Source organism: Lutra lutra, chromosome 4, assembly GCF_902655055.1.
Source record: "Lutra lutra chromosome 4, mLutLut1.2, whole genome shotgun sequence".
NCBI classification, from domain to species: Eukaryota; Metazoa; Chordata; class Mammalia; order Carnivora; family Mustelidae; genus Lutra; species Lutra lutra.
This window is the reverse complement of record NC_062281.1, coordinates 10,863,204-10,890,791: the sequence shown is the minus strand read 5'-3', so window position 1 is coordinate 10,890,791 and position 27,588 is coordinate 10,863,204. Positions and strand designations below refer to the sequence as shown.

General features: G+C 43.2%; 1 protein-coding gene across 4 annotated transcripts in view; it reads right to left on the bottom strand.

Annotated features, from left to right (window-relative positions):
• ADCY8 (adenylate cyclase 8) overlaps positions 1–27,588 on the bottom strand; it is a 227,203-nt gene that overhangs the window by 119,052 nt on the left and 80,563 nt on the right. For all 4 annotated transcript variants that reach the window (XM_047728238.1, XM_047728239.1, XM_047728241.1 and 1 more), the window contains exons 3-5: positions 20,453–20,583; positions 11,360–11,471; positions 961–1,088 (exon numbers count right to left, since the gene is read on the bottom strand). In XM_047728238.1, the coding sequence (XP_047584194.1) occupies positions 961–1,088; positions 11,360–11,471; positions 20,453–20,583 (371 nt within the window). The remainder of the gene's footprint in view (positions 1–960; positions 1,089–11,359; positions 11,472–20,452; positions 20,584–27,588) is intronic.

Genomic DNA, 27,588 nt, shown 5'->3' with positions numbered 1-27,588 from the left:
TTCCTTGGAAGATTTTTCCGGCCTCTTAATGCCAGTATTCTTCCCTTATAAGATGAAGGCATAAGCCACAGAGAAGATTTCTGCCCATGTATCCTCTTTACTGTTTTTGCTGTGGTCAGGGAAGGCTGCAGTGCCTGGAGGCTTGATTTGGAGCTTCCTATCTGGATCCTCAAGGGGAGCTCTGACACCACTGAGCTTCTGTCCTAAAGCCATAAGCAGTCTAATTCCAAAATCCTTGACCTAATGATTAAGCTTCTATTTGCTGCATACACTGACCAAAGCCAAAGGCACTTATCACACACTCATGAATCCAACCCTGGTGGTGGCCCTATGATGATTTCCTGTTGGCCTCAGGCTAAAACACAACCCTTATCATGGCTGAGAAGGCCTGTGAGCCCAGCCTGCTCCCAGCCTGCAATCCACCTGTCACCACCCTTTCCTCCCCAGGCTCTACCAGCTGTCACGGTAGCACAGTCTGACCCCCCACATGTCCAGCCACACTCTCCACTCCCCCAGATTCTATGGTTTGCTCACCTTTTAGAAAACAGCTGAGACAGCTCTACTCTGGAGAGCCTTCTCCAGCACCCTGGCCCAAATGATCTGTTCTTCCTCTATCTCCCTCTGCACATCCTGAGTTGGATTCATCTTAGCACTTACTGTACCATACTGAGTTTTCTCTCACTGCACTGCACTCCCTGAAGGCAATCACCACAGTCAGCTTGGTCCTTGCTGTATCCCCACAAGGACACTGGTAATACAAATATGCTGGACAAAGGAAGGTATATCAGGAACGTAACGAAGCTGGCAGGTTCATTGGTTCATATGGGAGAGTTAATGGGCATGCAGTTTTTGTGCCATAAGTCAAACAACAAACACATCATTCACCTCAAAGGACAGATGGGGCAGTGTGTCTTCACGCACATTGAAGGCATGGGTGTTATGGAGGAGAAGCCAGATTACCTGATAGTTTTGATCATGCTGAGGCCCATTTCAACGCAGCAGTGGGCGTGGTCCTGGCGGGGCTCGGGAAGCCCTGAAACACAGTAGTAACAGTCCCCCAGGATTTTAATGCGAAGGCAGTGATGCTCCTGGAAGGAACAGGGCGGAGAGGACAGGACTGAGTCAGCAGACTGGTAAGTGCTTCTGAAAGGCTTGGGAAGGCAGGCAGTGGGGTCAGGCGGTCTTCACCCTGGGCGTGGGGGAACACCTACCTTTGAAATACACTTCCGTCATCTTCCTAAGAGATTGGCGGGTACCCTAAATAAGAGTTTGAAGGGCTCAGAGGTAGAATGGAGTCACAGAAAAACACTGGAGTTTGAGCTCAACAAATACGGGGCTGTATCCCAGCTCTGCCACCTACTAGCCTTCTGATGAACACCCATGGGGTGGGCAGGCCTGGCCAAGAGTGGGCATTTAAAACACACGTTCAGTGTTCCCCTGTGAATCCTGCTCATCAGTGTCTTTTTTTCACAGGACAGATCTCTGAATTAATAGTTTTTAGCAGTCTTAGCTCAAGAATAAGCAATTAAAAGTACAAATCACCCAGGGATACCTACTATTTCAACTCTGTTTTAGGCCCTTTCCCAACTAGCGTACTGACACCTTAAGAAGAGGGTCTGACTCTGTCTCACATATCATTTTATTCATGTGTGAGTTCATATGTTTATTCATTGAAAAAAATGTCAATAGGGAACTATGATTAAATCAAGCATTGTCCCTGACACGAAATTTTTAGTAATAACCCCTGTGATGCACCCTATATTAAACAATGTTAACCGTCACAACAAGCCTATCAAGTACGTGCAATTTTTATCCTTTTTAAGGTAAGGGTAGTACCTTCAGTACCTCATAGGTATGGAGGATGGCACAGATGTTTGACAGATTCGCAGTCTTGAGGACACGATTCTTACTGAGTCTCAAAGAACAACAAGCACCAGGGAAAAGGTGCATTTTCACGCTGGGTGGGAAGAGGTTGGATTATGCAGGTTTTCAAGGAAAGAAACCTTCAGGCAGCATAACGTAGGGGCTAAGAGCACTGGCTGAAGAGTCACACTGCACTGGATTAAATCCTACATCCCTACAGCTAACTTAACTTCTGAACCTCTGTTGCCTCATTGGTAAAATGGTAAAAGAATGGGACTTCATCTTTGACTGTGAGGATGGTAAGATGAGGTGTATGGAGGCTTAATATGGGGTCCAGCAGACAGGGTACTACATCAGTGTCGCCTGTCTCTATGATGAGGAGTGGGGCTCTTGACCCAGTTTTCTCACATTTGTCTGTGATCGCGGGCAGATGACTTTCTCTTTTGGCTTCCTTGGTTACATGGGTGGATCGGAACGACCTCTGAGATGCATCCCAGATCTGAAGTCCTAAAAGTTTACAGGGTTTGTGAGTGCAAGGTTCTCCTTGGGGGAGCAGGATCCAAGGACAGAGGAGAGGAGGTATGCACAGAGACACAAGCAGCACAGTGGACACCTTGTCCTGCCAACCTATATAGCACCATGATGGTTTCCTGATCGGATCAGGGGATTCAGTCATTGTGTTTGGGTAACAAATGAATGAAATCATTCTCACAATACAAAACACAAATATCAGGCAGAGAAAAGAGAAAGAGAACTGGCACAAGTGCTTTCCCGCCTGGCTCAGATTGGCAGGATGTTGCCAACCTTCCCAAAGGGCTCAGATGCAGTCTTCAGAACTCTGATGGCATGCACAGCTGTCCCAAGGTTATTTTTGGGAGCTTGTGGTTCCTGTCTTTTGGCTGCTCTGTTGCAGCTAATTTTGCAAGAGACCTTCTGATGGGGGCTCTGATTAATAAGGGAGGCTCCAGACCTTCAGCTGTGTCTCCTAAGACCCCTAGTATATGGCTGGAACAGAGCCAGAGAGTACTTGGCCTACAGTTCCTGGCATTTTCCAGATCTGTCACATGTATGGGACAGTTATAAAAACAAAGCAAAACAAGAAGGCCCAAGGAACTGCTATAAAGTTCAATTTTGTATTTTGCCAAAGAGAAGTATGAAAAATCCATCAACAAACAAACAAAAAAACCCCAAGTACCATCCACTATCCCCATGACTTTATGAAAGAAAGGGCATTTTTTTTTTAAGAAAGAGCATTTTTAACACCTAAAAAGTAAAAAAGACATTCTTAAAAGAACATTTTTAGAACTAAATAAAATTATCATAAAAACTCAGTATATTACAGATAAGTATGTGTATATTTTATCTCATGGCCACAAATTGAATTTCCTGATATTTGATTATGAAAGAGCATTTGAGAACCACGGATAAAATAAGTCAGATTGAGATTTTGCTGAGAACACTGAGGCTGAGAGACTCAGTAGGTGCATTCAGTCAACCACACTCTTTGGGGGCAGAAACTGCTCTGAGTGACTCAAGCTAATGGTAGTCTGGAGCGCTGAGGGCTAGCACTGGGGAGGGGGGAGGGGAAGGGTAGAGAGGAAATGCTTTAGTCTAAGAATCCAACATCTGGATTCTGGTCACATTTACCAGCTGTTTGAGCTTGGCTGAATCACTGACATCACTGAGATGTGAGTTTCAATTGCCCATCTAGGAAATGTGTCAAAGTAACCCACCGTGTTCTTAATACATAATAAAGTAAGCATGACCATCAGTTAGCAATGGTAGCCATGACCACAAACACCTAGAAACAGCCATCCCAATGTTCAGTGATCTTTCTTCTTTTGAGTCTTGTCATAATAGCCCTGATCAGGGAGGACAGGTAGGATTTACACCTGTCTTTATATATGAAGATTTTCATATGAGAGATAGGAAATAATGTGAAAAATTTCCTGTGCTACAGATAAGCTGGCTAAAAGTAATGATACGGCAAGATTTTATTCTTTTTTGTGGCTCAGTTATACACACACACACACACACACACACACACAATCTTCTTTATCCACTCATCAGTTGATGGATACTTAGGCTGTTTCCATAATTTGGCTGTTGTAAATAATGCTGCTATAAACATTGGGATACATGTATCCTTTTGAATTAGTATTTTTGCTGGATTTTGGGGTAATTCTATTTTTTAACTTTTTGAGGAAACTCCATACTGTTTTCTAGAGTGGCTGTGCCAGTCTGCATTCCTACCAACAGTGCATGAGGATTCCCCTTTCTCCACATGCTCACCACCATCTGTTGTTACTTGTGTTGTTGATTTTAGCCATTCATACAAGTGTGAGATGATATCTCATTGTAGTTTTGATTTGCATTTTCCTGATGATGAGTGATGTTGAGCATCTTTTCATGTGTCTGTTGGCCATCTGCATGTCTCCTTTGGAATAATGTCTATTCACATCTTCTGCCCATTTTTTAATTGGATTATTTATTTTTTTGAGTGTTGAGTTTTATAAGTCCTTTATATGTTTTGGATACTAACCCTTTATCAGATATGTCATTTATAAATATCTTCTTCCATTCTATAGGTTATCTTATGGTTTTGTTGATTTTTCCTCTGTTTTGCAGTGACACACACACACACACACACACACACAGGAATATTACTCAGCCATAAAAAAGAATGAAATCTTGCAACTTGCACAACATGGATGGAACTAGAGAGTGTAATTCTAAGCAAAATAAGTCAGTCAGAGAAAGACAAATACCATATTACTTCATTCATGTGGAATTTAAGAAGCAAAACAAATAAGCAAAGGGGAAAAAGAGAGAGGAGAGAAACGAAGAAACAGACTCTTGATTGTAGAGAAGAAACTGATGGTTACCAGAGTGGGGGAGGAGAGTGGGGATAGTGCTGAAATAGGTGATGGGGATTAAGGAGTGCACTTGGGATGAGCACTGGGTGATATATGGAGTTGCCGAATCACTGTATTGTATACCTGAAATTAATATCACACTGTATGTTAACTAACTGGAATTTAAATAAAAACTTAAAAAAAGTGTTATGGGCTGCATGTGATATTCATCAACTCTTAATCAGTGATTTTCCATGAAAATAGATATAAGAGCATTTTCGAAAAACTTAAGTAGGGAAAAGAAGTAATATTTATTGAGCATCTACTATGTGCCAGGAGATATGTTAACTACATTCCATTTAGCTTGGTGAGTCTTCATGAGCACACTTCGAGTCATGTGCTGTTTCACAGACGGCCTAAGTAAGCAGAGGTCGCAAAGCAAGTAAGAGACAGAGCTGGAACTCGCACCCATGTCTGTCTACCTTTGCCGAACTCCACGCTCTTTCTCCAGGAAACTGAAGACATGATGACAGAGTCCAGAACGGTAGCTCTCCTGACAGAAATGTGTTTTGGACACAAATGGTGTAAAATGGTTTATCATCCTTCTGGAGGAGACACACATAATGGGGTGAATGTGTCTGTGCCCAGGATCCATTTTTCTTATAAACAAAGGTGAGGCTGGCAGCCTCTTTGAAAAACTTTGAGCTCAACACAAATGGTGTATGCATGTATGTGTGTGTGTGTGTGTGTGTGTGTGTGTATAAAAATATATACACATGAAAGACCTGTCTGATCTGTCAAGTTCTGTCAATTTGCAAGCACATTTTTCTGATCAGTGCCTATGAGCTGTCAGATGACTTGACAGTAATATCCAAGCAACTTTTTTTTTTTTTTTTTACCAGAAACTGCTTTAGGAAGTTTATATTAAGGAAGCAGGTTGCTTTGAAAAAAGATACTGAAAAAGAAAAATAAAGTAGGGTGAGGGTCTTCTTGCAAATTTTATTGCAAATTTATTATTAATATAATCCTTTTCTTCCCATCTCGATGGCTGTGATATAGTATAACGATTTTGGAAGTTTATGAAATCATGTTGATCATAGATGATAATGAAATAATAAGAGCACCAAATTATCAAAGACGGTTATACTGTTGAGGACGGATAGGATTACAAGGATGTACACTTGCTGCATTTTCTATACTTTTGATGTTTGAATTTTACATAATGAGTAAGTATGGCTTTAGTAATCAGAAAAAGTCAATAAAAAGTAAAAGGCTATGGGACACCAGTTGAGCATCTGCCTTCTGCTCAGGTCATGATTCCGTGACCAGTCTGGGATCTGGCTCCTTGCTAAGCAGAGAGCCTGCTTCTCCCTCTGCCCTGCCCCACTTTTGCTCTCTCTTGCTCTCTCTCTGACAAATAAATAAAATAAAATCTTTTAAAAAAATGAAAGATTCTCAGAACAAAAACATGAATTTCTTAAAAGGCTGTATTAGAAACCATAACAATTTTATGAGTCTATTTAATTGTAATTACACAAGTGACATGAATATATTGTCCTAGTAGATAAATCCCCCTGGGCAGTCCCTCCTCCTCAGACACAAGGCCACCTGGAAGCCTGGCTTCCTTCCCCACCTCAGAGGCTGCTTTGCATCCAAATGTACCTTACGTGTTTATATATATGTACTATTTTTCATGTGCAGCAGCTATACTCTAAACTCTATAATACATATGTTATATAACATAAACATATAAAAGTATTATATGCTTATGGATCTGAGACATGCTTTTTTCAGGCAAAACAGGTCCTGAATTTCTATGTCAGTACAAAAATGGCTAGCTCATTCTTTTTAATCTGTTTATTCACTTTCCATAGGGCTGGATTTATTCCTTCCTGCAATAATTTAGGTTGCTTCCTGTTTGTCAGCAATTTAAAATAAGGTTTAAGATGCAATCATGTCAACTGTGTAACCATAAATATGTTCTTTGTTTTACAATTTTAAAACCTTTATAATAGTATGCAAATTCTTCATTCCTGATTCCGGTGGGGGAGGGGTAGGCAGAGATTATTAAAAAAAAAAAAGATCAAAGACAGAAAGCTACAAAATTTGCCAAGGGCACTATCAAGGGTCAAAAAACAAAAACAGGGGCGCCTGGGCGGTTCAGTTGGTTAAGCATCTGCCTTAGGCTCAGGTCATGATCCCGGGGTCCTAGGATTGAATCCCTCATCGGTCCACTTGCTCAGCGGGGAATCTGCGTCTCTCTCTCTCTCTCCCTCGCCCCCTACTCATGCGCTCTCTCTCTATCTCAAATAAATAAATAAAATCTTAAAAAAAGAAAAAGAAAACAAACAAACAAAAGCTCTATTCTGAGCAGCCTGAACTACAAGGGCTCTCAGGAGTTCAATCAAACTAAAAGGAATTTTTAGAGGAAGCTTTGAAGTTTCCTGCATTTCAATAATGCAGTAGAGAAACAGGTACAGTGGGGGAAACTCACATGCAAGATGAATTCTCTCTGATATGTAACGTAAACAAAATCTACAGTGAAAAATCATGGTGAGGCAGAGAGAGAATCTTTATAAAGCCACAGAATTTTGATGCTAAAAAAATGCAAAAAGGGCCCACTCTAAAACCCTTTTATACAGAAGCAGAGTCTAACACTGTTGGTTAAGTGGTCCACCGCTGGGGGCAAAAAACCCCTGAAAGTAGGTTTCCTCATTCCCAGGTGAGTGGAATTGTTCTCATTGGTAGCGTTTTTCAAACTCTTCCAGGGAGGTCCCTTAGAGTAGTAGATACTGATGCACCCAGGGTGGGGGTCAGAGCTACAGAGCGCTAATGGGTGCTGAGTACTTATTTGGAGACAGACTCTAGGTTAAGAGACATTTCATGTGTTTTGTTTTGTCTTCCCCCCCCACCCCCCATTTATCCTCTGTTGCAATTCTGATAGAAAATGCAGACACATAGAGAGATTTGCACAGGTACAACATTCAAGTCCAGCCCACACCTGAAGTCCCATGAGTCTAACCCTTCAAGCACCCGCAAGGGTAGCAACACATCTGCCAATGTCCTCTGTTGTGTCTCCTGAAATGCCTGTGGCATTGCTGGGGGTCACGAGGGAGCACTTCGGGCACTTGTGGGTGGCCCAATCAGTTAACTGTCTGACCTGTGCACAGGTCATGATCCCAGAGTCCTGGGATCGAGCCCTGAGTTGGGCTCCCTGATCCGCGGGGAGCCTGCTTCTCCCTCTCCCTCTCCTCCTGTGCTCTTGATCTCTCTCAAATGAATGAATAGAATCTTTAAAAAAAATCAAACACCTGGCCCAGTTGTCCAGAATCACAGATATACCCACCTACCAGTGGTTCTAGGAAGATTACTTCTTTGAGCCTCAGTCACTCATTCTGTGAAATGGGAACAATAAGTTCCGTTGGTCTATTGTGAGAACTGAATTGAGGTTCCAGGGCAAAGACCCATAACAGTAAGTAGCATAAACCAGGCAGTTGATGATCATTTAATAGTCTTATCAAATTAATAATAATTTTACTTCATCATGGATCTGTACTTAATTTGGTTTTTTTTTTCCTCCAAAAAGTTTATCTTAAAATTTCAGTAAGACTCATCCCAGAAGATGGATGATAGCTTCTCGCACCCGCTGGGGACCAATAGGCTGTGTACCCTGTCTCCCTCCTCCCCCCACATCGTGTGTAAGGTGACCAGGGAGAAAGCTCAGTTACAGGGGTTACCGGACAAAGTTCACATCCCTTAAAAGTTGCACCATGCCCTCCAAATGTACTTCTGCTTCCTCTCCAAGCTCCTTTTGCACTACAGTTTCCTTGCCCTTGAAGTTCTAGTAATCTTTAGCTTCTTTCTTTTTTCTTAAGATTTTATTTATTTTTTTAGAGAGAGAGAGCACAGGTGTGTGTGCAAAGGCAGGGAGAGAAGGAAGGGCAGACTCCCGGCTAAGCAGGGAGCCCGATGTGAGGCTCCATCCCAGGACTCTGAGATCATGACCTGAGCCGAAGGCAGAAACTTAACTGACTGAGCCACCCAGGAGCCCCAATCTTTAGCTTCTTAGAGCTCCTCAAACAAGTAGCATGTTCTTGAATTTTCACACTTTCTATGTGTACACCACAGCTCAGCCTAGAAGGTATTTCTGTTTGTTCTCTTTGGTCTAATCTGATACCAGGAAAGCTTCTGCTCTTCCTTAAGACCCAGCCTGCACACAGCAACTTCTCTGGGTGCTACCAAATCACCACTGTGCTCCGCCCCCACCCCCACTATCCAAGCACTGGCTGCTCCTTCCTTCCTCCCCCAGGACTTCTGCACCTGTTATTGCCTGAACATATTGCCCTGCAGTTCTTATGGATCTGCTCTCCCTTTACCAGACATGAGCTTCCTGAGGTCCAGGATGGGTTTTGTCTTGCCAGAGTCTTGCACGGTACCTAGCAATAAATGTTAGTTGAACAACCTGGGTTAGATTTTACTTAGCAACCCTACCCCGGGGTCAGTGGAGTTTATCATGACACTAAAAATTGACCCTGATCACATCTGTTGGTTCTCACTGGAGGGCCATTTTTGGTCATCTGAGGTCTTTGAGTGGAAATAGTCAGAACCATAATATGAAGTAGAATAACTATTGTAACTGGCACCAAGACCCCAGAGGTAAAACAGTAAAGGAAATGGGATACGTTCTTCCCCACCTCCAAATTCCCAGTCCTTCTGGTAAACTCAACCCTTCTCCTTAGGAGGTGGCAGGGGGGAGTAGGGGGGGGCTTGGTTTTCCCCTCCTCCTCTGCCAGGTCAAGCCTCTTATTTATAGCTGTCCAGTAGCTACAGGTTATAAGGCGGGTTCCTTGGCAGGTCCTTGGCCATCTCCCTAACTTCATCTCCATCCCTCCCTACCTTCACCTGCTCCTCTCGCAAAGCTGAATCCCTTCTGGTTTCCCCACACATACAAGGTAGCATCTTTATTTTCGCTCTCCCTTGGTATAAAATGACCTTCTCTGCTAGGGGTGCCTGGGTGGTACAGTTGGTTAAGCATCCAATTCTTGGTTTCAGCTCAGGTTGTGATCTCATGGTTCTGGGATCGAGCCCTATGTCAGGCTCTGCACTTAGCCTGGAGTCTGCTTGAGATTCTCTCCCTCTGCTCCTCCTGCTCATGCTCTCAAATAAATAAAGAGATCTTTAAAAAAAATGACTGTCCCTGTCTTCTTCACTTTGCTAATTGGTATATAATTTATAAATAATAAATTTTTTATAAGTAATAAATATTTATAATTTATAAATAATAAGCTGTTGATTTTGATGAAGTGTACAGTCCTGCTCACTTGTGGAGAGCTATATCACTCCCCAACTCACTGCACCCATGCTTCTGTGCAATCCGTCTTCTCCATCCCACCTCCAACTCATGGCCACCATTTGTCTCTTTTCTGCCCTTATAATTTTGCCTTTTCTAGAATGTCTTATAAATGAAATCATAAAGTATCTAGGCTTTTTGGTCTGTCTTCTTTCACCTGGCATATTGCTTTGGAGATTCCGTGATATTGCTGTGTGTCTCAGTGGTTTACTCCTTTTTGTTGCTGAATACTATTCCATTGTATTCGTTTTCCCATTTTTGAGACTCAGTCTAAGAATCACTTTATCTGGAAAGTCTGCTTTGATGCAAGGGTTATTGCAGAGTTTATCTTCCTACAACATCCCAGACTTAACCCTCATCATACACACAACACATTGTGCACTGACCATTTATTGATGTGTCTCTGGCTAGACTTAATTCCAGGAAGGACAAAGTGTGTTTTTGTTATTCCCACACTCACGACACATAGCACAGTGCACAGCACCGAGCAGGTACTCAGATGCAAATCTGAATGGCTCTCCTTGGAGGCAGGGAGCCTTAAATTCGGACATTTGGATGCTCTGAAAAATGAACTCCCACTTGATGTGGTTGCACGGGATTCTCTCGAGAGCCCGGTGAAGTTGGCACTGATAGAAACACACTTTACAAAGAAGGAAATTAAGGCATGCCTGTTTGGACCTAAAGCCCACTCTGAAACACAGTGTGACAATGATGTTCTTCTGCAACTTGCATGCTTAAGGACTAGGAATCTGCGTTTTGAGAGCAAATGTCCATCTCTTTTAGCCCGTTCTCTCGAGCCAGCTGAAAAGTAAAGATAGTGTCCTATCAGCTAAAAACAAAGCTGTTAGGTTAGGCCAAACAAAATGGCGGTCCAGTGGATTACTGGCTCTTAAGAACAGGCTAATTCGTTTCAGATGGCTGGAGTTGGCTGGGAAGCTGCAGGCAGCCATCACTGCCTGAACCAAACTGAGGCTGCAGCTGGGTGGCACCTGGCCACACGAAGGGGGACATAATGGGGAGAGGGGCCAGAAAACAGATAAAAAAGGTTTTGGCTTAAATGTCACTCAACCAGCTATCACTCAATTGGGAAAATTAATCTGACAAACCTCCCATCCGAGATCTGTAAATAACTAACATTGCTCCCTAGAAGGTGCGGGGCTTAGGGGTCCATGCCAGGGAAAAGGAAGCAGGACAGGAGATATTGGTGAGAAGCCTGAGTTCTCCTCTCCCTAATTTCACATGCAGTCCCTCACTCCCACAAAAGACTAGAAGGGAATTAAATTCAACTCACATGAGCCAGTCGATCAAATCTGGCAAAGAGCTCGTTGAGCATCCGGACCAGCTCCTGGGCAGACAAGGTCGTGGAGAGGTTGGTAAATCCTTTAACATCTGCGAAAAGAATACTAGACAACAGGGGAGGGATGGGGTGGGGAGGAAGCATATTAATATTTTACTCCATCCTGGAAGACATCAACATCATCCAAATAACTCAACCGTGGTCTGAGATTCTAGCTCTCCCTGCCATGAGAGTCAGGTGGAACGTGTCAGTATTTAACAAATATCTCAGCAGACAGAGTCCACCCAGGGGTTCAGGAAGGACAAAGGGGCAAAGGAAAGCCCTTCTTCCTGTGCAGGACCATGGAGTATGGGCAATGAAAACAACCCCAAAGGGAATTTTTCACTATGAATAGATCAATTTGTTGTGGAAAGCAAAATGAAGCCTTATGAATTACCTATTTTCACAATGAACAACAATGCAGATCCCATGAGCACAGTGTGAAATTAAAACAGGGGAACAAAGAATTAAAAAAAAAATCTCATTCTTTCCAGCAAATGACATACCTAAAATTGCAGGCAAATAGAAGGTGGTATTTTTCAAAAATTATGGGACTAGGTAGCAGAGCTGGGAGACCTCAGGCAGAATAGTTCATGGCCTAAAACTCTCACATTGACTAAGGATTTAAGTGAGGTCAGGTCATAGCTCCGCATATGTTTGGCATAAGGGAAGGGGGTAGTGCTTGAAAGCCTTCTGAAAGCAAAGCACTGTATGGACACTGCTTTAATTCATCCACCCAGTGAATATGTGAGGATGCCACTTCACCATGAAGATGAGCAAACTGGGGCTTGGAGAGGCAAGGAGACTTGTCTAATAGTCCCCACATAGCACGTGGCAGAGTTGGGGTTGTCCACTTAAACTGTAGGGCAATGCTCCATCCCACCTCACTGCACCAGCTCAGGGACCCAAGCAAGAGTGGAGGCCCCTCTGTGTGGAGCAAAAGGAAGCCTCGTGCCCTGTTGGTATGAATGCAAACTGGTGCAGCTACTGTGGAACACAGTATGGAATCCACCCAAAATTAAATGATCCAGTAATTTCACAACTGGGTATTTATCTAAAGAACAGGAAAACATTAATTTGAAAAAATATAGACCCTTATGTTTATTGCAGTATAATTTACAATAGCCAGATTATAGAAGTAGATCAAGTGTCCATCAATGAATGACTGGATAAAGAAGATGTGGTGCATATATGCAATAGGACATTATTCAGCCTTTAAAAAGAGTAAAATCTTGCCATTCACAATGACATGGTTGGAGCTGGAAAGTATAATGCTAAGTGAAATATGTCAGTTAGAGAAAGACCAATACCATATGATCTCACTCATATGTTGAATTTAAGAAACAAACAAAAAATGAGCAAAGGGGAAAAAGAGTGAGAGACAAACCAAGAAACAGACTCTTAACCATAGAGAACAAACTGGTGGTCACCAGAAGGGAGGTGGGTGGGGGATGGGTGAAATAGGTGAAGGGGATTAAGAGTCCATTTACTGTGATGAGCACTGAGTCATGTATAGAACTGTTGAATCACTATATTGTATGCCTGAAACTAATATAACACTGTGTGTTAACTATATTTGAATTAAAATAAAAAAAGAACATAAAAAACAGCAGAGGCACTTTTCATGTTGTATCATCTTTGAAGTTAGGATACCATCTTAGCAGTGTGCCAATTTTTTGTTTTTATTTTTCTTAGTGTTGCATAAAATAATGGTGAGTCTTACAGTCAATGTAACTTAGTTTTAATGGGATAGGTTAATTAGCCAGAAGACACTGTAGGATGTATGTTGACTTACACTGGTTACCAACCTCAGTATTCGGTGGTTCTTAAATTTATCTCCATTACAAACCCTTTTAAGAATCTGATAGAGGCTATGAATTCTCTCAAAAATGCACAAGTATTCATAATTTTACACTTCATTTCAAGGAATTTGCACCCTCCCTGAAACCCATTTATGGACTGATTAGGAATCATCTGGCCCTGATTTAAAAAAAAAAACAATGACAACTATTGCTTGAATTAATTATGTAATGCCTCCATTATTTTAGCAAATATTTGCACATCTACCATGTGTCTAGCTACACATTGCACTAGGAAGTTTGATTAAATGATTAAAAAAGATGCAGTGTGTGTCCTCAAGATGCTCACAGTGTAGGGACTGAGGTTGGCCAGACAAGGATAAAGACAGAAACAACACAGGAGACGAATACAGCACCCCCTCCTTATCAGGGAATGGTGGGGTAGGGGAGGAGGATCCATTCTAACACTCCCAGGGGATTCCTGAACCTGTAGATAGTACTGAACTCTATAGAGACTGTTTTTTTCCCCCTATACATGCAAATGATAGAGTTTAATTTCTAAGTTAGGCACAGCAAGAGATTAACAATAATAGCAATTAAATAGAACAATTGTAGCAATATACTGTAACAAAAGTAATGTGACTGTGGTCTCTCTCTGAAAACATCTGTACCCACTGTTCTTGCGTTGAGAGATGATAAAATGCCCATATAATCAGATGAAGTGAGAGGGAAATCACACTAGCCTTCTAGTGTGAGGCTACTGTTTACCTTCTGACATTGAGTCAGAGGAGGGTCATTTGCTTCTGGACTACTGTGAACTGTGGGAAACCGAAACCATGGATAACAGGGGGACCACTGTACTCTGACAGAAGGACACACTGGGGGATGACCAGTCACAGAGGATCAAGAATTTCCTGATGCAGCGAAGTCTCAGCTGAGTTTTGAAGGACCTATGTGACCAGACAGATGGGAAAGTGAGCAGGATGGGCGGTCTGAGCAGAGCAATCGGCATCTGTTAGGGTCTGGTAGAAGTGGGGCAAATGTACCACAGATCTGCAAGAATTCAAGGGTAGCTGGTCAGAGGGTAACACTGAGCAACAGGGTGGAGAAAAGAAGAAGGGAGAGAAAAAGTGTGTGTGTTAGAGATGTGGGGTAGGGCAATGTTGGAAATGGGCTGGTAAGATTCAAGATTCAAGATTCAAGAATACAGACTTTGTCTGGAAAGTGATGGAAAGCCAGTGAAGGGGTGTAAGCATGGGCCCGATGCCTTTAGATTTCTAGTGTATACAGTTTCCTCTGGGCAAGTAAGTCCACAGTCACTGTCCTGTACAAGGTTCCGATAGCACAACATCTTCCCAGTACACAGGACCAAATGCATAAGATTTGAGTCCAGACAGCTCAGAGTTCAGAGCCCAGCTCACCACTTATGAATACCAGGACTTTGGGTAACCTTCTGAACTTCTCTAAGCCTTTGATTTGTGAGCCAGAGATAATTCTAGTACCTGCCTTGTTGGTGGATAACAAGTGCTTATTAGTACAGTTCCTGGCACAGTAGTTTCTCCGTAAGTGTGTTAGCTCTTTTTATTATTTCGCAAAAATGTACTAGAATTGAATGATTGTATTTGAGAGAAAATGAGAGAAGAGAGGTATCAGAGGAGAAAGTATGACCAGTGATTAGATCATTTTTTACCTACAGCTGAAAGAAATCCTAACTGTTGACACAAATGGGAATAAGAGGAGCAACAGTATTTACAGAGTATCTACTGTGCACTGTCCTAAGGTTAATCCAAAGGATTAACCTGTTGGTTTCTCATAACAATCCATGAGGTAGGACCTACTGTGACCATCTCCATTTTACAGATAAGGACACTGAGACCTGAGTAACTTGCCCATGAACACGAAAAGCTAGGATTTGAACCAGGCATCCTGGCTTTGGAATCTGTACTCTATCACTCTGGTATGCTACATTTGAAGTAAGGATGGTCTTTGCCATGGCAGGTGGAAGTAGAAGGGCCCATAGGTCATCTAGTCCAACCCACTCAATAGATCCATTCACCCAAAACTATTAATATCTATCTGTCTATTCTAAGAACAGTTCATTGATTCATTCAGTGGCTAATTAGTGGAATGCCTACTTGTGCAAGGTGGTGGAATGACATTGGTGAGTAGATAGAACCATCACAGCCCTTATGAGGCATGCAACTTACTTAAAGAAGAAATGGATTTGCAGAGACCAAAGGTCAAAAGAGTTTCAGATATGCTCAGTGATCCAATATCATCAAATTTCTTGTGGTCTCCTGAACACACAGTACTTCATGCAATGGTGTCTGAACAAGTGGTGAGTTCCAGGTCCGATCTCTTGACTCTAGGTATGAACTTGGAACTTCCCGGGTAATCATCTTAGAGTGTGTTCATTTTAGCATGTATTGAAGATACCATGTTAATTTTCAAATCTAATTTGCTTATATAAGTTTTTTATTTGGCCAAAAATAAGTGTTATTACCCAATAGACACTGCAAATAGAGAGACTTCAAGAAAATTTTAGCATAGTTCTAAAGAATCGTTAGGAACATGGGTCCTGGGTAGATACTTCTTCCTAACTGTGTGCCCTTGGGAAGTTTATTTAACCTCTCTGAGCTTCCATTTTCTTGATAATAAAGAAGAGATCACTGAAGCAACTCTGCATCATTATGTACAAGTGGGTAACTTCTAAATCATAACATAGTCCTTGATAAGTGGAGGGTATGTTACTCTTTGGGGAAATTTTTGGGGATCAGGGAGTGTTTAATAGATTGCCATGCAGACAGGTCTCTCCAGCCAACAGGTCCTCTGGACCCATTCAGTTTTATTTTGCTTGTACGTGAAACTCTGGTCTACATGGCCAATATGGTGGCCTCACATGTGGACAGGGTTGGCTGGAAAGAACAGTCAGCCCAGAAAGCAGGTACACTGAGTAAGCCTCTAAAATTTAGGGTTTTCTTATCCCTGATGAAGGTTCTGCTGTTTAACTCTCTACTCTATCACTGAGAGAGGTAAAGACAAATCTGCCTCCTGAGTAGATCCAAACAATGTTCACCAGCAAATGTGCCAACATACATGGTGTGGGCTGGGCAAGAGGAAGGGGAAGGGAGCTTTGGGAGGGACGCTAACATCCTCCAAATCCATGTTTCCCATCACTAGGAAAGACCACTGAGCTGGGGACTCTGTTCTCCTCTCATGTCTGGGTAGGGCCATGCAATCGTGGTCTCATCAATGGAATCTGAACAGAAGTGACACGTGTCATCTGTGGGCCAAGGTGATGAAGAAGCAGGTGTGCCTTTTCCATACTTTTTCCTCCAGGAGCTGAATGCCAAAAACTCCGAGGCTTAGGCAAGGGCACAGATAGAAAACTCAGGGACCTTTGTCCCTGAGTCACTAACCAACCAGGAGCATCAGAAGTGGGCTGTTGTGTGAAAAAATGTTATTGAATTTAAATCGATGGAATTGAGAAGTGATTTGTTAGAGCAGACAGTATTACCCTGAATACTGTAAGTGCCTTAAATATATGGGGAAAAATAAGAGAAATAAATAGAATGGGGCTGGGGTGGGAGGGACCAGAAGCCCGAAAGGCTTCCAGTGAATCATCAAGTGGCCAAGTGGGTCTCCAGAGAGAATCTAGGGAAGTCTCAGATGCACAGAGCTGAAATCAACATGAGAATCCAAATTGTCTGTTTATTGCAAACAGTGCAGTTTTTGGATTAGGACTATGAGGCCCCAAAAGACGAAATGATGCAGCCAAAGTCTAGCAGGAGACGTGGCTCAGAGAATGTGCCTAACCCACGGGCTCCCAGTCCCCGGGGCCAGGAAAGGCCCCGTATATGCCTCCTCATACCCTGCACTGATACATGTACCCCTATATACACATCGTAGGAATTGTAACCCAGAGTCAGATGCTTACAGCAGACCGTTTTTGGGGAAGGGTCACCAAACGACAAACAACAGAAGCAACAGAGAATAAAGAATGAACTCGGTGGGTTGCCCTGAAGAGGCAAACACAGGATGGGAAATAATTAAAAATACGTTCTCTCCATGGCAGTTGGTGTGCTCTGGGGGCTTGAATAGGGCAGAGCAGCCGGTCTGGTTCTCATCTCTGGTCTTATTTTAGCAACTAACAGCCTTGCAGTGGGCTGGAGGGGCTCCACCGCCCCTCCCAGAGGTCATCTTCCCAAAACCAGAGGGAGCTGTGGGCATCCCGCTGCCATCCACTACCGCCCCCCCCGCCCCGCCCACCACCTCTGTGATGGCCAGAGAGGCCCAATGTGGCAGCAGGTAGGCTGCTAGGTTCTCCTGCTAGGAACGGCTTCTTTGCCGTGGGGTGAGGCCGTTGAGAAATGCAGGGCAGCAAACCGAATTCTAATTTAGTGCAGTGTGCACTTCTGCAAGAGGGTCTGTCTCAAGATTAAGAACTCTGTTTAATGGTTGAAAATAAACGGGTAAGTTGGGGAAGAGAGAAGTCACTTCAGTTGTTCTTGACTAAGGGAAGCACTGAAAATGGGTTGATTCAAAAAGAAAGCCAAACATGTCATTTATTGAACTTAAGGCTCCTAAGTATGTTGGTGTGGGTGTATAGTCTCATTTGTTTTTTTCCTTTATTTTCTTTATTAAGGGTAATTATTCCTCCCCTACTATCACTTTCTCTACGGTGATAGGCACTTTCATAATATTCTTTTCATATATACATATATGTATATATAATGATAATCATTAATATCAGATAATAATAATCATATATACATAATTAATGTTATATGTTATATAGAGATACAGATAGATCTCACTTTCAGCCTTCACTTGTACTAATCCTTTGGTTTGGGATTCCTTTCTTTTATATTTTTCACTAAGCTGACTCAATTTTCAATAAAGCAAATAAGAATCATCTCTTTTAGGAAGGTTTCCTGTATTCTCTCACCCTGATCTCCTTCCTCACTCTAGGTCTTATTCTTTTTATGATCTATTTGTACCCCTTGCTTACTTTACCAGAGGTAGAGATGAACCGTGAGAGACTGCGGACTCTGAGAAACAAACTGAGGGTTTTGGGAGGGGAGGGGGTTGGGGGGATGGGTGAGCCGGGTGGTGGGTATTAAGGAGGGCACGTATTGCGTGGAGCACTGGGTGTGGTACATAAACAATGAATCTTGGAACACTGCATCAAAAACTAATGATGTATTTTATGGTGATTAACCTAACACAATAAAAAAATAAATAAAAATAGAATCCCACACTGTATTATAATTATAGATACTTCCTGTTGTCTACAACTGGTCTTAATGAGTTCCCATTATCAATGGGACCAATTTGTGGATCTGGGGAGTATCTTTTATGGGAGTGGCTATTTGACGAAAGGCTGCTTTACAAACCCAGGCATCTTAACCAGCATAGTTCTATTTTTGGACAAAACTCTGATAATGACCTCTACGGATACTCCTGCCGGGTTAGAGCCATATTTTCTGCTGGACTTCCTTTCAAATGAGTGTCCCAGCATGCCAGCTGAATGCCCAGAGAGGCTGGTAAGAAGGAAAAGTTGTTCTTCCCTCTGACCAAAGTCAGGAAGAAAGGAACCAAGAAGGTACATTGGTCAGTTTTCGAGCTGTTTAACATAAAATATTTCCCCCTACGTTTGGGAATTTTCACCCTATAATATTTAGTGGGAGATATAATTCTACTGTACAAGCTGAAATGTCAGATATATCTGTTTTCCAGGCACTTTTTAAAAAATGTTCTTAGTTTATTAATCCTCTCATGAAAAATCTGCACTTCTGGTGAGTGACTGGGCTAAGCCAATCAGCCACATCTACCCCAGGCTTTAACTCACAGTGCAAAGAGGCAGAGGGAGCAGGGGGTTGGGGTAGGGCAGAGGCAGCCACATCCAGGTCCTGGGGGACTGCAGGAGGAATCCAAGAGGTGACAACTGTGTTGGGGAAGGCGACAGAGTTGGGAGCACAAGCAGTGGATCCTGCAGAAACAGTGAAATCAGGATCCTCACTGGCCTAGGGTTTTGCTGTGATTCTGGCCCATATGCTGAGCCCGCCTCTCCATCCTTCCCCAATTATTCTGTGAGCCACTACTCAGCCTATCTATAGACTTTTTCTTTTTTTTTTTAATTTAATTTTATTTTTTCAGTGTTCCAAGATTCATTGTTTATGCATCATGCCCAGTGCTCCATGCAATACAGGCTTTTAAATCAATCAGGGTTAGCTTGTTTTACTTATAATTAGGAGACATGTCTGAAGCCATCTACAGTATGTCCAATGCTCTACCATATGCTCACCCCTATTCTGTGCTTCATATATATCTTCACTCCTATCATCTGCCTCAACCCCAGCAAGGTGGTTATTAAAATGCCATTTTACAGGGAAGGGTCTGGAGATTGAGCTATGTAAATCACCCAAGGTCACACACAAGGAAGAAGTAGAATTGGAATTTTAAATCTGGCCCGCCTCATCAAGGAGCCTCAACCTCTGATTTTTCAGTACGTACTATATTGTCCAGGGCAGTTCTGGGCAGAGAGGGCACTGATGGATGGATGGGTAGAAGGGTGGGTAGGTGCAAGGATGGGTGGATGGATAATTAGGTGGATGGGTTGGTGGATGGTTGGATGAGTGGGTGGGTAGATGGGTAGATGGGTGGATGACTGGGTGGGTGGGTATTTGGGTGGATGGGTAGGTGGATGGTTGGATGGGTGGGTAGGTGGGTAGTTGGGTGCAAGCATTGTTAGATGAATGGATGAGTAGGTTGGGTGGATGGGGGGTGGGTAGTTGGGTCAATGGGTAGATGGATGGATGGATGGTTGGACAAAAATATGTTTAAAAATAAAATAAAATAAAAATAAAAATCAGCTGCAATCATTTTTATATTGGCTTAAAGAAAGTTATAAGGGATTTAAGGAGAAGAGCTATGTGATCACTCCTGAGGTCTCCAGATCACATCTGGGAATTATTTTTTTCCAATCATAATGTAAAAGGCTTTTGTTTTTCCACTTGAAATATAAAGGCAAGGCAAGCCAATATAATTACATTTCCCTGACATTCTCCTTGAGCCTTAATTTGGAAAGGTATTCTGTGATGAATAATCACTGGTTAATGAATTAATCAACCAAATGTAGAAAGGCTTTGACATTCAGGCAGACAGAATTCACGGCAGTCAGATGGGAGCATCCAGGCGCACACCGAGATCACACATGGAGCTGGGGGGAGGCTGCCGCCGTCCCTACCTGACGTTCTCATAACGGTGGATGTAGATCCGATGGAACTGGTGCTGCAAGTGCTCATCTTCAACATTGGTCATGTCATTGATCATTTCCAGGACGACAAAGCGGGGGAGCACAGACAGCACAAGCCGTTCCTGGAACAAAGCAATGCAGAGGGACAGGATTGTTAAAGCTGACCAGCAAATCTGAGATGGGGGAGGTATGCACCACACAGAAGTCTTGGGCCTCTTGGCTGTATTTCTTGAGGAATTGCTAACTTCATGCCATTCTTGAACACAACCAATATCTACCAAGCATGTGTTATGTACCAGGCACCATGTAGGATGTTGGGTAGATAGTGGTGATCCAAATGAATGGGGGCCCTACTATGGGGAGCTTACATGCTAACAGGGATACAAGCATTCAATAATACCCACTCAAATGTACCCATACACATTCACAAAACGTGACAAGTGCCAGACAAGTACAGGTCATGGTCAGAGCATGACATGATTCAAACCAGGATAGAAAGGACTTTTGGGATGGACTGATGCTTACGCTGATAGCAGAAAGCTTAGAATGAGCCAGCCCTGTGTAGTGCAAGAAGGAGAGAGTACAGGGAGAGGAGGAAATCCTTTATCATCTTATTCTCTGATGGGATTTTTGGGGGTTGGTAGTTGGGAAGGTCCTGGTTTTGGGGGGTGTAATCGGGGTTTGGACCCTGTTTCCATTACGAGCAATCACAGCATTAGGTGAGCTTGGTCATCTCTGTGCCTTAGTTTCCTAATTTGGCAAATAGCAATAAAATCATCTGCTCCCCAGGGTTGCTGTGAACATTCTATGAAATAAAACCTGTGATGGGCCTGGCGTGAACTCCCACCCTCCTCTCTGCTCTCCTTGACTCTGCTCCCATGCAAAAGGCTTTATCAGTGAAGTGCCCCAGGAGCTTCATATGATGAAGCTTCTCCTCTCTTGAAAGCTGCCTCATTGTGAGACTGAGAAACATGGTTCTTGAAAATGACCCTGCATCATGTCCATTTTGTCCTCATTAGCGCTATTTGCCAGTTTCCCCGGTATCCATGGCCCTGCTCGTGCATTGTTGTTGGATGGGAGTAGGTGCTAATCACAGCTTTGAGGGGAATTCAGTGCCTGAAAATAGTAGGTGCTCAATAAATGCTTCCTAAACAAAGAGTGAACAAAGAGATGGCAGCGATGGTGCCCAGCTCATGACTGGATTCCCTTCTGTGGCCAGCAGCGTCTGTGCAGATGAAAGATGGTGAGGGATTCAGGAGATTATCTTATGCAGATGCTTGTCCTGGGGGAGGAAAAGGCAGGCATCCCATGTAGGCAGCACTTCTGGGCTTACAAACAGCAGTGATTCTTAATGGCTTTGGGAAGAACTCACCACTCCCCTAGACTCTTGCAAATGGAGAGACATCTCACTGACCTGTCTCTATGGCAGGCAAAGTGAAGGTGTAAGCTCTGGTAAGAGACCTACTCTGGGGTTATAGACAGTGTCTTCTTTTTACAGACCACTCACACTGTAGCACACCAAATGCTTTGTACCTACTGTTTGATCAAAACCTTGTATTAATTGTAGGAGGCTGTAAGTTATAATGTTCATCCCATTTTACATATTAGGATCCTGAGATCCAAAGAGTGCATGTGAAATCCAGCAGTCCAAAGTCATGCACTTGGCAAATGGTTGGCGAAAACTCACACCATGCCTATGGTCTCCCTCTTACCCCTCCACTGGAACTTGGATCATAATTTAGCCATTTATTCATTCAGTTACCATGCTAAGGAGAAGGTGCCATGTGACAGGTACAGTGCTGGGCGTGGAGAATCAGTAGGAAACCAAAAACCAACATGGTACTTGCCTCTGGAGAGCCAGTGTTCTAGAGGTAATAAACAGACCCTGGAAGAGATGATGAAGGGGAGCTGGTGGCTGCTTTAGCTGAATAGTCAGTGAAGGACCCTACGTGGTGACTGGAGTGGGGATCTGAAGGGCAGGAGGAACAGTCCTGTAGAAAGCTAGAGAGGGTGCCACAGCCACAGGGGGACAAACCAGCAAGTACTGAGGTTATGGGATACTGTGTCTTTTGAAATTCACTCATTCATTCACTCCGCACATGTTTACTGAGATTCTGCTGTAGACCAATCTGTTAGCTGCTATGAATACAGGATTGAACAAACAGATGTGATCCTGAATTCCCTGGGGGGCTTATAGGCTCTGTCTCAGAGACAACAGGCTCAAGAAGTGATAGTCATGGTATCAGAGAGGTCCTGCAAGGGCGGGAGCTTGACAAACACTATGACAGTAAGTCAGGGCAGCCCCTCACTAGTAGTGTGGACAGAGAACCCAGTGACTTGGGGCAGACTGTTCCGTAAGCCACAGATGAGGTCCCGGGAGCCTTGCAAGAGCTGGAATGGTAAAGGAAGGGAGGCTGGGCTTCTACCCAGGCTGTCTTCAAGACTCAGAGCCAGGCACAGAACAAGTGAGGAGAACTCGGATCTGCAGAGCCTAAACATTTGGTGGCAAGTCTCAGGAAGAAGGCATATGCTCATTCCTGGTCCAGAGGCTGGCCACCTGAGCGTTCTAAAACAGGTGGTTATTCACATAAGCCATGCGTTCCTCCAATCATCCTGGACCTGCCCCTGGGATGCCTTCTCCAATTGCTCTGCTGAAGTGACAACACTTCCGTGAAGCACCCCTTAATCCTTTGTCATGTTGGCCTACTGGTTTCTGCCCCGATGGTAACCACCACCAACCTCTGATTGAATGCAGGAACAGTTCTCCTGTATGACCTCCACTTACCAATGCTCTGAATTACCTGACTCAGTGGGTACTCAGAGGGACTGCCCTCCCTCACACCTGTCAGCTGGACACTTACGGGGCTGAAAGTCCCCAGCTCATAAGAGGCTCTCTAAATGCCCACAGCTTCTATTCCACACCAGCCCCATGCTGGCCAGGAGCCTCTGGGCTTGCTCCCAAATGCAATCATGTCAGTTTATTTGTGAGTGCGCTCACTCTAATTAGATATTAAAATTTTTCAACAAATAGGAATGAGTGTTGCTGTTTGTATGAAAATGGAATCGAATGCTTTGGGAAGGCTTGGTAATGCTGACTAACAAAAACATCACCACTGAATTAAGATGTGGATGAGGTGGCCATGAACATTTGTGGGAAAAATGATAAAAATTCCAAAGTCACTCTGATAATGTTGCAAGTACTTTTAAATTCCTGCTCCATTTTAAAGGAACTAGAAGTCTTGGCTGGTGCACAATTAGCTATGGTCTCAATAAGAAACAATACATCAAAGCTAAAAATAAATGCCCTGGCCTTGGGGCACCTGGGTGGCTCAGTGGGTTAAGCCTCTGCCTTCGGCTCAGGTCATGATCTCAGGGTCCTGGGATCCAGCCCCACATTGGGCTCTCTGCTCAGTGGGGAGCCTGCTTTTCCCTCTCTCTCTGCCTTTCTCTCTGCCTGCTTGTGATCTCTCTCTCTTTCGCTCTCTGTTAAATAAATAAATAAAATATTTAAAAAAATGTCCTGGCCTTATTTTAAAAGACCAGATAATACATTTACTATTTCATGTTTAAGTCATATAAAATGTTCAGGTATAATTTTTCAATAGTTCCCCATTTTCACCTGCTCATCCAATGAATCAAGCAACCACATATCCTGATAAATTCCACTGTAGGGGTTTTACAATTCTTGTTTGGATGGCTGTCACCCTCCCTAGACTGTGAAACCTTGAGAGCTAAAGCGGCGTCCTGTCCACCTCCAGAACCCAACACAGGCTTAGGAAGGAAGGGGTAGCCATATTTATTTGGATTTCTCTGGCGGCAGATTGATACCCAACTCAACATAGCTTCAGAAAACTCTGACTTTATCCTAGGATACGGCAGTGTCTCAGGGAAGCTAAGGGCAAAACTCAGGCTGAGTCTTGGGAACAAAAGGAACTTGCCCTTGAACTTGGATTTCTACTTCTGCAAGTTAGCAAGAAGGCTCTCCCACTTCTCCTTTACTGAAAGCTCTTATGCCTTTTATCTTTGTATGCCTTATATCTTATGCCCTCTCTCTTTTGAGGAGATTCTTGCTCAGTTCAAGACTCACCAGGTGTGCATAAGGAGTCTGGTTGGGTCAAACATCTAGTCTTGCCTAAGGCTCATGGTCAGGTGCAGGGGCACAATAAAGAGTGTGGTCATCACCGAAGTGACTATTCAGAGTGGGGGGGGTGTTGGGTACAGAGGGGAGAGAGTACATCTTAACCAAATGGGGACATGGCAGAAAACAAAGATGCGCAAAACAGTAGCCAGTGCACGTTTGTGGAAGGAACCGATAAGTAAGAGATAAGTAGCTGTCCCTAAAAGGGGCCCGGCTTTGACCACCGGGGTGGAGAGCAAGGAACCTACAGAGAAGGTCAGTAAGCAGAAGCAGTCGTTCAGGCTGGCAGTCACGTGAACTGCCCCAGAGGTAGGCTCTGTCTTTGAACCATAACTCTGCCCGTCCTTAACTCTGTGACTTGGGGGCCACATCATTTAGCTTCTCTGTAGCATCAGTTTCTCCATCTGTAACCTGGAGCTGATCATAACTACACGTCTTTGACAGGGCTGAATGATGAAGGGAGTTAGTATTGGTAAAAGAATTAGATGGTGTCTAGCATGCTGTAACCACATCCCAAATGTTGATGAAATTCACTGGAAAGCATGCTCTATTTTAAGCATTGTTTCAGAACTTGAATTGTACATGGGTGCAAATGTTTTCACTTTTAAAAGTAGAAATGTTACACAGGAAGTATGGGGAGGGTGAATAGGCAGATTATAAAAAGGCCATCGTTCTGCATAGTGAAAAGCTTCAGTCAACACTTGTAGAAATGAAAATTCTTCCATTTTTATTACCAAAATCTTGACTGGCAGTTGAGTTTGTATCTGAAAGGGAATTATGGAACTGTCATCCGGAACTGTTACTGTTTCTGAAAGTTAAGCATGACCCCAACCTTGCAAAAGGTGTTATTGAACTGCTCCTACAAGCATAGTCCATACATGCTCCTCAGGCTTATTCAGAATAGTGAGGGGGCTGACAGTCCAGATAATGTCCATGTCTACTTGGTGGGGGTCTAAGACCACCAGGAACTTCAGTTCTGCCCAGAAATGCTAAGACCAAAAGTTTTGGAGTCAGGCAAGCTTGAGTTAAGTCCTGACTGAGCTCAACACCTGGCTTGGCTTATGACCATGATAACCTATATGACCCCTTTGTGGCTCAGTTTCTTCATCTATAAGATGGGAGCAACACTGTCTGCCTCCCAGGATTGTGGTTTACCCTCAAGCCCTTTTAATAGATGCTGGCATACAGTAGGTGCCTATTAAATAGTGGTAGTCATCAGGGATGCTTTAATTCATCCCAGTGGCTGGTTCACAGATGATAGCTTGCATTACTCTACAGTCTATAGTCCACAATATGGAACAGAACTTAAAGGAGGAGTAATAAAATTCAGATTTCAGGGAACTTTTTCTTCCTTTTCTCTTTTCAAGGAGTTAAGATTTTACCAGGTCCCTTCATTTAGTAGTTGCCAGACAAAGCTCTTTCTTCATTCTTTGATTTGTTTAAGCATTGCTGAATGCCTACTATATACTGGGAGACTCCAACATACAAGGCCAACCTTCACAGACTCTGCCTTCACAGACCAGGGCTCAGATCCTGTAACTTAGCTATATGTCCCTAGCAAGTGACTTAACTTCTCCAAACCTATCATTCTCATGTGCAAAATGATAACAGTAGCTCCCTTCTGGGGTTATCCTCAGGACCCAGTGAGATACATTTGGTCAATATGCTTAGCATCCATGCTACGCCCTGGGAGTTGGGGGGAGGAAGTGGGGAGTGGTCCGTGTCAGGTGCAGGCAATAATGGGGTCCTGGTCTGTGGAGAATTTAAAACAATAGTAAGAGGACTAAAACTTGCTTCACTTTTTACTATTATCACCATTCACTGACTATTTGAAACAATGCAGTGACAAAATACTCCTCTCCACTCCCAGGATAATGTTAATCAAATAAAAAGGAAGGCACATTTTTGCTCTGGTAATAAAACGACAAACCAAAGGCAATATGACACTCGGGCACGATGCTGAGTTTTCCTGAAAGGAATTTAGTCAAGTGTGCAGGATAAAGAGCACATTTGCTGTATGCAGAAGACATTAGGTGCCCGATATGCTGCTAAGCATCCCCTCTTGAAAAATGCTTCTTTTAAGCACTTCTTATGGCTTGAGGATTTCAGTCCTTTTAGAGAGTGCCGAAAAGTTCTTTCACATAAAGTTTGCCACTTTTCTCCGACACAGAAAAGTATTGCGCCATTTTCTATAAAGAGACATTGATATATAGGTCAAAAATCATAATTGGAAGATCTGAATTTGAGTCTTTTTCTGGCATGCGCTTACTCACTGTCTGATCTTGGACCAGCTCCTTCATCTCTCTGAATCTGTTTTCTGAGGTGTAAAAGCCGTAGTGAACTTCGTTCTGCCTACTTTGCAGAGGGGCTTCATTGAGGGTGAGACATTCCAGCTGGATATTATTGTGTCTTAAAAAATAAGGGTTCCCCAGTTAGAGAAGATCATTCAGGTAACAAGCAAAGATGAAGGGGATGGATAGCAGATGGCAAGTTTTGGGTGAGTTCACCATGGTTTAAGGTTCTCTGTGTGAAGGACTGGTGAGAAATGAGACTTGAGAATTCCTCTGGAAGTAGTTTGGAATGGTTCTTGTATCCTATGGCAAGGAATTCGGTCTTCAGCTAATAGGGAAATAGGGAGGCAGCAATTTTTTAAGTCGGGGAGGAGAAGGGAGGTGACATCATTATTTATGTGACTCTAGAGAACGGATTGCAAGGCTAGAGGACAGACAGAAAATACGTGACATAGTTGTTGCCATGTCTCCAGCAAGAAGAGCAGATCTGAATGTGGGCCAGGGCAGCAGGCAAAGAGAAGGGTTAGATTGGAGAGACAAAGGGAAGGTACTGTGATTGTATATGGGCTGAAAAATTAAATTCCCCAAGGGATGAAACAGCACAAAACAGAGGGAAAATAGTGTGTATATATGTATATAAACATATATATGCAAAGATAAATATATATATAAATTATACATTTAATTATAAATATATA